The sequence below is a fragment of the Corvus brachyrhynchos genome, unplaced genomic scaffold (genome assembly GCF_000691975.1).
Source record: "Corvus brachyrhynchos isolate BGI_N302 unplaced genomic scaffold, ASM69197v1 scaffold97, whole genome shotgun sequence".
NCBI classification, from domain to species: domain Eukaryota; kingdom Metazoa; phylum Chordata; class Aves; order Passeriformes; family Corvidae; genus Corvus; species Corvus brachyrhynchos.
Genome location: NW_008239758.1, coordinates 6,223,070 through 6,236,850, shown reverse-complemented (window position 1 = coordinate 6,236,850; position 13,781 = coordinate 6,223,070). Strand labels below are relative to the sequence as shown.

At 42.3% G+C, this 13,781-nt stretch overlaps 1 protein-coding gene across 2 annotated transcripts in view; it reads left to right on the top strand.

Moving 5' to 3' along the window:
• The window catches only part of AGBL1 (ATP/GTP binding protein like 1), a 273,439-nt gene that overhangs the window by 101,507 nt on the left and 158,151 nt on the right, over positions 1 to 13,781 (top strand). For both annotated transcript variants that reach the window (XM_017742726.1, XM_017742725.1), the window contains exon 18: positions 3,087 to 3,267. In XM_017742726.1, coding sequence (XP_017598215.1) covers positions 3,087 to 3,267 — 181 coding nt within the window. The remainder of the gene's footprint in view (positions 1 to 3,086; positions 3,268 to 13,781) is intronic.

Sequence of the window (13,781 nt, the reverse complement as noted above, 5' to 3'; positions counted from 1 at the left end):
TGTTTTCCAGGTGTTTCAAGGGTAGCAAGTTTTATGGGCATGTCATCAGCTCTTCGCTCTATTTGCTGCTTCATTAGTTTTCTCGCTGGCAGCACTCTGGGGGAGCAGCATTTGGATGTGGGATTTGGTTGTGATGGCTCCTGTGAAGGGAACAGGCAGTTAACAAGCTCTGTGGTTTCCTTGCTTGTACAAACCTTCCTTATGACTCTCCTGTGGGTGGGATGTCAGAGCTGCGGATGTGCGTGGCAGGAGGGGATCTTTCAAAGGAGACTTTCACTGGAACAGAGAGATTTCTTTGGCTGGACCTGCAGGCTGTGGGGCCCTCCATTTTCACCCACAGGGAAACAGTGTAAGTCACCTCGGGGCTCTTTTTTTCCTCATGTTTCCTGGGGTTCAACATCTGGAGACTCCAGGAGCTTTTCCAACACTTAGTCTAAGTAAGACAAGCTTGACTTTGATGAGCCTTGAGAGAAACAGCAGAACTCAGGTCTCTGCCAACTCCATGCTATTGCAATTAGCAGAATTATGGCAAATCGTCCTGGGTTTCTGACATGAGAAAGCCGTTGTTTGGAGGTTGGGCTTTTTTTGGTTTTTATTTTATTTTCTTTTATTTTTCTTATTTTGACTGAGGAATGAACCCCTCAATTAAGATGCTGAACTCTCTCCCAATATACAGAAGAGGTAAGAGTTGTTAAAGCTGTATTCATCAATTGCAAAAGAGAGCATGTTTTATTTTGCTCTGTGCTATTTACAGCTGTTGTCCATTAGAAGTCCTCAGGAGCCTCATTCCCAGCTATAACTGCACAGCCCCATAAGTTTAGCTCAGCAATGAGCCTGCAGAGCAGCACTAACTCATGGTGATGGGAGAAAGGAGAAAATGCTTGGAAATGGCAAAATGCAGCTGATGTCTTTGTGAACTCCAGCTTTTGTTTGTTGCTATTATAAAGCATTACTAAGGTAGATAGTAATGCACAATTAGCTGGAAAAGAATAGAACTAGTGTACTCTAATTTTGGGGGAAAAAAATCAGAATGTCTGGTTCTTCAGGAGCTAAAGGAGTCTTTTGCAGTCCGTAAGTGCCTAAGGCACTTATGTACATGTTGATGAAAATGTACTACCCCCCCCTCCCCCCCCTCCCCCAGTATGGTGAGGTATAAGAATGATAAAAGCCTGATATGTGGGAAACAGAGTCCCAGTTGCTTTACTGGACCAGAACATGATTGCTCTGGATGAGCTCTTTGAGCTGGGAGTGCAATTCACTCTTCTAGTGCCCACCAACTGCTCAGGAGGGAGGTGTGGAGGGGGAATTATTTCCTAATCTGAGTGTGTCCCTGTATGATGTAACTAAATTGTGCTGTAAGGTGTATACTGAACAGAACTATGCAGAATATATAGTTAAGGAGAAAAATTAGTGCTTATTCCTTGTTTGAATGTGAAATGAGAAACTGCACTTGTATTCCCAGCTCTGACACAGCCTTTTCTTGGTCAGCTAAACAGCTCTTTAATACCATCTCTATTTTTGGGGACGGTGTTCTACCTCCTGGTTTTACTATGATTAATTAATGATTTGTAAAGCATTTGGAAGCTGAAGGATGGCTTTGGGAGCTAAGGACAAGGGCTAAATTGCTAATTCAGCTTTTGTTTACAAGGGCATTCAGCTGATGCCTTTGGTTTTGCTTTCTGTCCTGTTGTCTCTCCCTGTCCTGTCAGTTGGGGCCCTTCAGTTCATGAAGGGAATAGAGGCTGAGCTCTGACGTTGTCTGATCGAGCAGGACAAACCTGCCCTGGCATGGCTGTGATGCCCTGACAGATAAAACTTTCCACTGAAGTAAATCTGTCAGGTTGACTTGTGATAGTGAATGCTCACAAAAGGATCATTTTAAGACAGATAATTGCTTTCTCCTTTCCTTTTATTTTCTGTGCCTGGCAGGTGTCTCCTTCTGCCTTCTCCTGTTTCCTTGGCCCATCCCTGAAGTGTGCTCAGCACAGATGGGATCTTCAAAGAATCTGCTGTCAAACTTGGTCTTTTCTAAGCATATGTATGCTGAGAGTTTTTGGAGGCTTGTAACTAGACCAAATGTGTTTAGTGGTTTTTCACAGGAACAGCAAATAACATATCTGATAACAAGGCAACTTTTGCTGTTAAGTTGCAAGTCTATTTTGAAATAGGTTCAGTAGAGATTATTGATGAACTGTTTAGTAAAAAATTGATTTTTTTTTTAAAGCAGCCCCCGAAACCTCTTCCCTACCCCAAATTGCCACAGCTTATGTTTCCATGCATGAAAGTAGTGCTAGAAACAGATGAACTTTTCTAGCTGCAACTTCTGAAAATCAGCCTTTCTAATCTGAGTAAGCATCTATATTACATAAAACTGAAAATGTCATTCCACCAAAAGAAACAGCCTGCCTTAGCTATGTGCATTGTTTTTTCTACCTTTTGTTTTATGGTTGTGAAATAATGGCTAAGTTTGAGTGCTCAGCCTCTGCAGCTCTGGTGAACGTATTAGTGCAGTTTCCTTAATTATATCAGTTTAGTTCAATTAATTATGATTTTGACCCTACAACACATTATTTCCAGAGATCAGGCAGCTTGCATGTCCTTGGAGCCCTTATGGGTGGGCAAATCTGCTTAGACATTTAGAAAGTTCTGAATTGTTAATGGTGAAATACTGAAAGTGGAGCAGGACCTTAGAAAATGAAATAATTTCTTGCAGCCTTTTAAACCTTAGTGAAATTTAATGGGATCAAGCTTTCAATAATTGCTAGAAAGTATGGTAAAGCTCTTTGGAGAGGCAGTAACCTGTACCTGCAGAATGCTCTACAATGGAAAGTAAATATCTGTATGGTATCACAGAATAAACAAACAGAGGGATAGGGATGAAACAGGCTCTGTGCTGGTTCTGAGGTCCAAATCTGTGATCAATTAGCACCTTGAGAAAATATCTAGACTGTCTAGGGGGAATGTGTTTTCCTCAGAATCCATTTTGGATTGTTATCTAAATTCAAAAGGAATAAAATCCACTTGCAAAGATATTATTCAAAGAAAAGCCCTGTTCAGTTTAGGGGTGTTTTTGCTTTGTTTTGCAGGCAATCGTCCTTACGTGTTCCTCACAGCCCGTGTTCACCCTGGTGAGAGCAATGCCAGCTGGGTGATGAAGGGGACCCTGGAGTTCCTCGTGAGCACTGATCCCATTGCTGAGCTCCTGAGGAAATGCTTCATCTTCAAGATTGTGCCCATGCTTAATCCTGATGGAGTCATCAATGGCAAGTGAGTTGTGACGTGTGCTTGTTCTGGGGCTTGTCTGTGCACCCGGCAGGTCTCATCTTCAGTGTTGGTGCTGGGATAATTCCCTTTGCCTTGTGTTTTATTCATCCTGTTATCAGTTCTGTATGGAATATGTGACTCTGAGACATGGCATGGTGTGCTGTCCTGCATCTGTCAGTGGCCTTACGATCTCTCAATTGCCTGGAAGGAGTGTTAGTGGTGCTGGAGAAACAGGATCTTTATTGATAAATGGAGGTTATCAATAAGGCAGGGCAGATTACAGCTGCAAGGCAGATATGCTTTGCAAAAACTGGCTGTAATTAATGCTTTGTATAGCCTGGTGGGAGGAGGATGAGTAAGGATTTCTTAATTTTCATAGAAATATTTCTGTATAGTGAAGCTTCTTCCTTCTCCCACCTTCTTTTCAATCTTCTTTCCCACATGTTTCCTAAGAGATACTGAATCTGATCTTGGAAAAATATTGATTTCTTTTGCATTCTTTACCTTATACCCTCCCTATCCACCCACACTAACTTCCCTCTCCCTGTACATGACTGGAAAAGGTGCAACTCTGCTCGTAATATGCTGAGATGAAATCAATATTGCTGTGTGAAACCTTGAAGAGTGCACAAAGGTAAGGCAGGCTTGCACTTTTTTGGAAAATAAATCTCCTTCTCTTGCAGACAGTGGGATTTGTTCACTTTGGGTGTTTGTGGAGTGGCAGTGAGTTAATAACTGTTGGTTCTGCCTGATGGACGGGAAGGACATCATGATCACATCCCACCAGTGGGTGCTGACTTGTGTGTCTTGACCTGGTAATGGGGTCTTGCAGGGTTTGCCACAGCTGTGTCCCCTGGCTCATTGCAGTGGAGCACAGGACAAATGTCAAAGCTGAAAGATGGGCTTAAACAAGCACTGGAACACAGCGAAGCATAGAGGACCTTTTCTTAAGCTACGTTCCCTCACCTCCTTTGGGGTTGGGCTGTGCAGATTGAGTGTTGCAGGAGCAGAAAAGCAATCCTGAGCAATAGCTGCGTTGAGTTGGGTTTTAAACTTGGGTTTGGGGTGAGAGATTCACCAGGGAGCACCTTGGGTCTTTCTGACAGTCTCTAGTCTGTGAAGTCACAGCTTTTGGGCTGCTGAGCTCCCCAGGGCCTGGGTCTGCCAGAAGTCTGGGAGGACTGTTCAGAATAGATGGGTACTGCCCCATCTTGGTGCCTCTGTTGGCACCAAATACTTTCTTGATCCTCGCAGACAGAAGGAACAAGAAAAACAATTGTGGCTTCCGCCCCCTTATTTTCTTCCTCTCACTACACTTCGTTAAATTTTCCGTCAGATGCAAGACTGGAGGGAGTGCCCGAGCTTTTCCTCCAGCTGTCAGGAGTCAGTGTAGCAGAGAAGGGACCTTCAGGAGGGAGAATGTGGCTCTTGGTGACACCTGAATGAAGGGTATGGCCCAGGCCTGTGTCACACAGGAGGGTGTTTACTGTTCTGTGGTGCAGATGAGCTTGAACTGTAGTTAAATCTGGTGATGAATTAAAAGTTTAGTAAACCTCAAATGTGGGATGGGACCAGGGGAACAGGGACTTGGCCATGGTTCCTTTACTGATCATGAGGCATGGAGGGGGCAGTAATTCATTCCTTTATGCCTTAAATTAAAGACATCTCTCTTGTGAAGCCTCCTGTGGCCCACATACTCTTCTTGTTTCTTTATATGTCTGGTTTTTAGTAGCCTTGGTTCCTCCTATATTAAAAGAAATGTTTTTGTTCTGGGCCTCAGGTTTACTGGTAGTGTGTAAGAGCGTGTGTGGGTGTGTAAGCACTGCCACCTCCTTCCTCTTCCTTTACTTGCTTTTAATGTTTCCTTTTTCTTTTCATCTGCTTCCCTTTTCTCACTCTTCCCTCCTGTTGAATCAAGGCTTTTCATTCAAAAGAAATGGATGCATTTTATAAATTAATGAACCAATGAGTGGAGATGGGAGCTGGTGAGTCTTTTTTTGATAAAGGAAATGTGTTGGAAGCCTCATGATTTCTTTAAAGCTGTGGGGTAACCATAGTAGCAACCAGGTAGAGGAAGTCCTGATTTTTATTTTGGATTATAGCCATGGATTATTCTTGATATGGTTTAAAAACATCCTGTTCTCTCCTGCACCTGCTCTCCCACAACACAGGCTGAGTAAGCTTTGCCTCTCCAAGGTAAGGCAGGTGAGATGCTGGGTTTTCTGTCTCTCCACTGATGTACCCTCCCTTTAATTTACTCTGTTCCTTATTTACTTAGGGGCTTTGTTCATTACCTCCTCAAACCTATCAGAGAAAAGCTTCAGTTTTTTGACAATTAGTGAAATGAAGAGGGAGAAATGCCCTCTAAAATCCCTTCTAGAACAGTTTTCCTCTGCACACTCTCAAAAACTACAAAGGAAAAAAGGAGTGTGCTCCCACTTAACCTTTGGAACCTGGTCCTTTCTGTTTGGAAAGATGATCTTAAGAGGAGGAGAAGAAGCACATTTGTCTCTATACCCAAACACACTATTTGTATAAATGACCTTTTTCTCTCCTGTATTAATGCTTGCTCTCCTGAATTGGAGACATTGTGTTCTCTGGGCAATAAGAGGCAGAAAGGATCAGGGATTGGAAAAAAAAAGCTAATGGCTGGTCTAAGGCGTCGGTTTATGATGCAGAACTGCATCCTCAAGGACTAAATCTTGAGGTGGTGTCACACAAAGCTGTACAACTGCAGACATCGCTCCTTCTCTTTATTGCTTGTCTGTGGTCAGAGGATTGAAAGGGAAGTTTAATTCTAAATTGGTGCCATGCACTCTGCAAACACACTCCAAAGGCTCTCTCCAGACTGGTTAACCTATGATGTGTGTGTTTCTCTAAGGATAGTGCAGAGATGTGAGAAGGCTGGGAAAGGAGTGGTTTTGAATTAATGCAATCTCTCTCTAGGAGAGAGGTGCTACAGGAGTGATGTGCTGCTCTTTGGCAGACGCTGTATGAGTCTGTCCCCACGTTTTTTTCAGAAGTTCTGCACCTAAATTGTCACTACCCTGCCAAAAGTAGTTGGTTAGGCATATGTGGAAGGCAAGGCATACCTGGAAAAAAAAGAACATTTTGTAAATTGGGAAAGACTCAACCATCACATACACTGGCTGTGCTCTGAGATGCACACTCTAAGGGGGCAGGTTTGTGTGCACTGGTGCTTTCCTGAAGACCTCAGAGATGACAAAGATGTAAGTTCTGTGAACATCTATCCTGGAATATTTGGTGGCTCTGGGAAGTGAATATGAAATGTGGGCTAATTTTCCTCAAGTGGAGCAGAAATTTTTACATCTCTTTGCTGCTTTGGTGCCTCAGGTGTTGCTTCTGTTGCCTTCCACTGAGAGGGCAGTGATGGATCTGAGAGCTTAGGGTAGCAAATGTGGCCAGTGCCTGCACAGCATGAGATAAAATATGAGCTGCAGTATTTCTTAGCTCTCATCTCTGAGAATTGTTCCTTGGTGGAGCCAGAAATGGTGTCTGGCCCTGCACCACACACTCGTCTGAGTTCCTCTCTGCTCTGGGAGGTGCCCCAGTTTCATCCAAGGCCCTTTGTGCCGTGCTGATGTGACAGCCCATCCTTGGCTCTCCTTCTGTGATAAACATCCCCCTGCAGACAGCTGCACCCCAGGACTCTCCCTTCTGACAGCACTTCCAGTGCAGAATTGTTTATTCCTTCCTTTATCAGCCAGAGCTGCTGGGCCCCCTGAGTTATTAGCTCTATTCACTCATTGTCAGTGTTTCCTCCTTCGTAAATATGCCCCCATATGTCTCTGCTCCTGAGGAATATGCTTTCTTTTCTATTTACTGCTTTTCCCAGGCCCCCACCTCCTCATCGCTCTCTCCACCCAATGGCCCAATAACAGCCAAGGAGATAAATAAACTACATAACTCTTCCCAGCTATTATTTTTTGTAGTTGTTGTTGTTGTTGCCCCTGCATGGTAATATATATAATAACAAGGAAACAAATCTTATTACTAAAGTAATTACAATAAATAAAAAGCTGAGAGGGGAGATGAAGGAAGGGTCTGTCAGGGGAGTGATTGCAGGAGGATTTTTTAAAATTTAATTTACTCGAGATGTTCTCTGCCACTTTGCTGATACCCTGCTGAGGGGGGCTGTGACTAATTAGCAGCCAGCTGTTGTTTTAACACCCTCACCTAATTTATAGTGTGCCTGAGCCTCTAAAACAGGAGCCTGTGTGATATCATTTTCTGTGGGACTCAGCACCAGCCTTGTCTCAGTGGTTGGCTTTATTGCTTGGTGCTTTTGTTTCTCAGAAGCTGTACAGCTGAAATGTTGGGTGCTTTGCTACAATTCCTTTTGTCTTCAACATATCCCATGTGCTTCCAGGAGTTTGAGCCAGAGAGGGAACACAATTTATTGCTTAGAACTGCTTGTGACAGTGTCCAGCCTAATAACTGACCAACACAACTGCTGCTTTTTGACTAAAAAGTGTGGCATGGACAGGATCTAAGTTGTTTGTTTTTTTTTTTTTTAAATTCTGAGGCCTCATTCTCCTGTTGGTAGGTTTCTTATGGAAGCACCATATTGTTCTTGCTAATAGAATGGAGATTGCAATATCATCTGTCTTCTAAATGGTCATGAAATCTAATTAGTTAATGGCCATATTAAAAACTGGAAGGATCCAGTGCATTTCATCGGTCTCCCAGTTGCCAATTGCCAAGGCATGTGCAGCCTCTGTAAGCTCAGTAAAGGTACCCAATTAGCTGTGTGTGTGTCCCTTTGCTCTTTCCTATACAATTAATGCTGGTGATGCAAGGTCACCTGGAGATTTTAGTACAAAAGTCCCTGGGTGTGGGCTCAGTGATGTTACTGTCTTGGACTACTAAACACTTCAGCTTCTAGCCTTGGGAATTATTTCGGTTAGGTTCTACCTTGCATTTTCAAGTTAGCATGAATATTAGATATGAACAGGTTGTTCCACAGGCTCAGAAAGGAATCCCTTTGTTCTGCATTCATGTCTGTTTGCCTGACTGATGATGTGAGTTTGTAATCAGATATGTGCACTCCTTTGAAGACATTTCCAGGAGCCAGGAGACTGGTGTACAAAGCCAGCTTTTAGTAAAGTTAATGAGATGATTGAATTATATTATAATTCTTGTTAGCTTGATTGTGTGTCATTATCCCTTTTGTTTGTTATTATGCTTATTTGAGTCCCAATTGTGGTGTATTATTCCCATCACAATTGTGCCCATGCTGGGCTCTGTGGAGAGACAGGCAAGGAGCAGCTGGTCCCTTGTTAGGGCCTGGTGCATTAGTGCCACAGGCTGTGCAGCAGGATTGGTGGGAATGGAGAGGATTCCCACCACTCCCACTGGGCTGTTGGCTCCCATGAGGTCTGACCCAGCATCTCAACCCTGGTCACTTCATGGAGCTCTGAGCTTTGTAGTTGCAGCTCCTCCTCAGGATTACATTCTGGCACAGGGAAGGTGTCCTGCTGCAGTGACTTCCACAACCACCTGATGAAGGTTTGTGAGGGGATATCTCAGTGTCATCAGTGCAGGAATTGGGGAAATGTATTAAAAATCTGGAGTCTCTTTATACCTTCTTGGGATTTACAGGAGATATCTGCAAACCCTGGCCCAGGTGGCTGCATAAGCAAATCTACGCTGAGACATAATTGCTGCTGAACTTGGATAGTACCTCATAGCTGGTTGTGGCAGACATCAAACACTGATATCAGAGCTGAATATTTTGGAGTTGAGCTAATATCACAAGTAAAGGGGACTCTTTTGGTCACCCATCTCAAAATCAAGTCTGTTTACCTGACTTAAAGCCTGTTGGAAGCTACAGATGCAGAGATGGAGTTGTTATTCATAGGATGGGAAAAGAGAAGTCCACAAAATGAAACTGTAAAAACTTCATTTTTATAGAAGCAATGAAGAATGTCCAATACTTTACTGCAATATCCCCACTACCTGGAAAGCTGAAATTGCCTGGGAATGAAGGTTATTGTCTCTTGTAATATACCTTCATCTATTACCCTGTGTAATAAATCAGGCAGTATTTCTTTTGCCATGAAAACTGGACATCCCTGGAGTTCCAAGTGACATTTCACATTTTATATGGCTATTTTGTCCCTTTTAAGTATTAAAACACATAATTTTTTTTTTTTGTGAAATATGCACTGAAATTTTTGAAGGCTTATGAACAACAACAACAAAAAAATCAGGAGCTTATGTTTGCAAGTATAAAGCTCATTTTCCATGAGTTTTCTTTAGAAAAATTCTATCCTGGGTTAGCTTTTTGTTTTGACTAATGTGTTCTTTAACATTTTTATTTATTTCTCTCTCACTTTTTCCCTTCTCTCTCTTTGGAATCTGTTATTCAAATGTAGCATTAAAAGCTGGTGAAGTGCTGTGATAGGAGAGGGGATGTAAAATAACCTTGGGTTGTGGAAACAGACTGGCAAGCAGAAATGGTGTTTGTAGAAAAGTGATGAAGAGCCTTATCTACAAAAATAAGCTTCATTTGAGAGCTTATGTTTTCAAAATTGCTGTGCAAAAATGTACCTACAGAGGTCCAGCTGAAGTTGAATTGTTTACCTGTGCACATGGTTCGTGTGATTGCACATGCAATTGGGTAATTACACGGGCCAAATTTGCTCCAGTGGTTTCAGCAAATTGCCATCCTAATTTTATAAACCTAGCTGAGTGTCCCACAGAAGCATCAAAAAACCAGAAAATTGAGTCAATATCGCAATGAGAGAGTGAGAAATCAAAACCTTTTCTGCAACCTAATGGGCAGCACTGCTGCGAGTCAGGAAAAAGGTGCAGCACAGTTTTAATGCTGTGAAGTATCTCTGAGTCTTGAAGGGGTAGAAAAACTGAAGGGCTTTTGAAGTTGTATAGCTCAGGTTGGAGCTGAGGGGAGAAAATAAAGAAGCAGGGGGTGACACTAGAAGGGAAGAGAGCTCCAGTGATGGTGCACCTTGGGTCTGTGCACACTGCACAGCTCTGAAGTTGGTGTTTGAACACATCCTACCTCCATGATGCCATAACCTGGGTACGGACTCTCAGATAACTCTGCTGGTATTTTTCTGCATGGAAATAGGGATGATTTATGATGTAAAATCCTTTGGAAATTATGCTGTATTCAGAGTCGTGTATAAGTGAGAAACATTTCCATAGTGTTTTACAACTGGCTTATTGAATTTCACCAGTGGATGTGCCCTTATATAAAATGGTCATATGTTGCATTATATCCCACAGGATCCTTCAGTGTCTGGGGAAGCAGAACTCAGAGAAGTGGAAGTGAGTGATATAGTCTAGATCCTTATTCACCTTTTTGATTGCTTTCGTTTGTCTGCCATAAAAGGCAAAGACTTAAGGACTCTTAGTTGGAGAAGGACTGCCATATTCTACTGTGTATATATTACTGAATGCAAATAGGAAAAAGGATTATTGCTAAATACACACACATAACAATCCATAATTAGGTCATATCTTATCTTCATGTAATGCTGTTTTGTTGGGTTTTTTTTGAGTTACCAGGCAATAACCAGGTGTGAGTGCAAGAACTCTTTTCAGATGCATCCCATGACAGCATCCCTAGTAGTAATTTCCTTCTCTGTTTCCCATGTTGCCCCATTTTTCTCCCAAAATGCTCATAAGCTCAGCTTTTGAAGGAGAGGGATGTACCAGTCCTCCCAGGGACCCTGGCTCTCATGGAGCACTGCCTAAAGCAGAAGTTTGGTTCTCAGTTCTAGCTCTGGTCTGTGGTGTCTTCTTCCAGCAGTAACAGGAATGACATTAATGAAAACTTACTTCTTGAGGGCTGTTTCCTGTATTCATTGTCTGCTAGATAACAAAAGGTCATTAGCATAAAAACAAAAGGCAAAGATTTAAAAAGGGATGATTTTTCTGTCTTCCCTCTAACAGTTATGGCACATAAGAGGGTGTAAAGTGCAAAGCAGCTGAACACTCATAAACTATTTTAATACCATTCAGAAATGAGAAGAACCAGGGAAGGAGGCTTTATGTAGCCATGTAGTTTATTGCACTAATCAGTCACTTCTACAGTGCACTATCATGACTTTAAGTCATTGCTCCAGTGATGTGAAAAAAAAGTTGGTGGTCTCCCATCCAATTTTCTAATAGATCTTGGTCTATATAATTGAAATCTCTAGCACCTTGTTTGAGTAGCAGTGAATTCTGTGCTTAGATGGATATAAAGGCAAAGCAGGTCTGGATTACCTCTGTGAGAGCAGCATATTGACACAAGGTCTGAACATGAAGTAGAAGCAGCTATGGGAGATTAAGACTAAGCTATGTTTCTCATGGATATTTTTAGATGACAAAAATAACATCCTTGGGGTTAGACTGAGATCTCTGGAAAGGCAGCTTGACACTTTGTGGGTTGAACCATCTGCATGGAATAGCCAAACCAAAGTCTGCAGATTTACCTGTCAAGTTTCCTGCTATAAACTCATGTGGAGGCTGGGCATGGCAATCCAAGGACAGTGGGAGAACAGTTGTTTTCCCCTCCAGAACATGCATATTACAAAAAAGAGAGTTTGCTTTTGAATAACTTTGTTGTCTGGTTTTGTGCACATGCTGGGTTTCAGGCAGAGAACAGCAAAGTGTTTTAAGTCACAATAATTTCTGTCTCTTTCTCTGACATGCAGGTGAGGGCACCCTTGAACTGTGCTACTTCTCTATCTTTAGATAGCTCTGAATGGGCTGTAATCCCATCCAGCATGCAGTCTGTTCAAAAATCAAATAGTGTCCATATCAATGGCTTTCAGCTTTCAGGCTCATAACAGCAATACAGCTGGGAAAGTAAATAAAAAGGAGAATATTAAGAAAAAGGCTCTTTTGCTGTAAACAGTAGAAATACTTCAAGTGTATATTTTCATTACACAATTTCTCATGAAAACAAAAAAACCCAGCTGAAGGCTTTTATTTATGACAGAATAAGAGAATATGCCAAGTTGGAAGGGACCCACAAGGATCATTGAGTCCAGCTCCTGGGCCTGTACAGGGCACGCCAAGAGTCACATCATGTGCCTGAGAGTATTGTCCAAATGCTTCTTGAACTCTCTCAGGCTGGTGCTGTGACCACTGCCCTGGGGAGCCTGTTCTGGTGTCCAGCCACCCTCTGGGTGAAGAACCTTTTCCTAATATCCGACCCAAACTGGTGACACTGACAGCCCTGTAGTTACTGGGGTCCTCCTTCTTGCCCTTCTTGATAATTGAGACAACATTTGGCAGCTTCCAGTCATCTGGGACCTTTCCAGATTCCCAAGACTGCTCGAAAATCATTGAGAAGGATTTTCCAATAATATCGGCAGCCCTTTGAAGATTCTCAGATGAATCCCATCAAGCCCCATAGATTTGTAAGGATCCAGCTGGAGCACCAGATCCCACACAATTTTGGGGCTCACTAGGAGTGTATCATTGACAGCATTCATACCTCTCCTTGTTTTAACTGATGTGTATCTGTTCTGACAGTGTGGACTGATTGCAGAGGTTTTTTTGTTATATCTTTGGTCTCAAAGTGCCATAACAGAGCACCTGCTTTATTTCAGGCACTGTTTACTGTCACCCCTTTGGACTTGGCTCTGTCTTAACTGATGGACCCATTGCTTGTCAATGTTGTGTGTTTCTGGTTTTAGGCCATTGGGTAGAAGTTGTGGCAACCAGGTCTGCAGCAGATGCTACAAGGCACAGAAAAGAAATCACTTAGGTGCAATCAAACCCCTTCTGTTTTGTGTTTTTCCCTGAGTATTTTATTAATCTCTGACAAACACATGTGGCAGCTCCAAAACCATAGTTTTACGTGCAGTCTCAGATGGGTACATATTTAATCCTCCACAAACTAGCTGTGGGGCATGTACAACTCTGTCATTGCTAATTCTTGCTTGAACCGCAGGTAAACCTAAATAAGGAGTTTGCTTTGAGGTTTGCCAAAAACTCTGAGGTCCAAATGATATAGTATTCTGTGCATGTAAATACATCTATAATGTTAATAGAAACCATTTTGATCCAGACTGTCAGGAATGAAAAGATGCAGAAAAACAGATATGTGTGTGCATGCACAATTACTCAAGCTGGGGTTTAGGCATTTAAGTGGCCATTTGTGCTCTCATTTTCAATTATGATGTTCATCCTGCAGGAATGAGTTTGTGCAAATCAGCAACACAAATATGCATATGTTTTGGTGTGTGCTACCCTGAAAACATGTTGCATTACTTGGACATAAACTTGGATTGATTTCTCTTCTTTTCCCTTTGAAATTTCTATTTTAATCTGAGGAATGTGAGCTATGGTGGCTGAATGGCAGTTCTTCAGCAGCATGATTTTCTTTTCCAAATGGTTAACTCTTGTAATTGTTTCTGTAATGTAAGATAATATTTCCTGCTAACAGTTATTTAGGGTACTGTCATGGCAAGCTATAACTCAACCCTGCTGTCTAGTGGCCCAACTAATGACCATGGCTTGCCCCTAGCTGAATT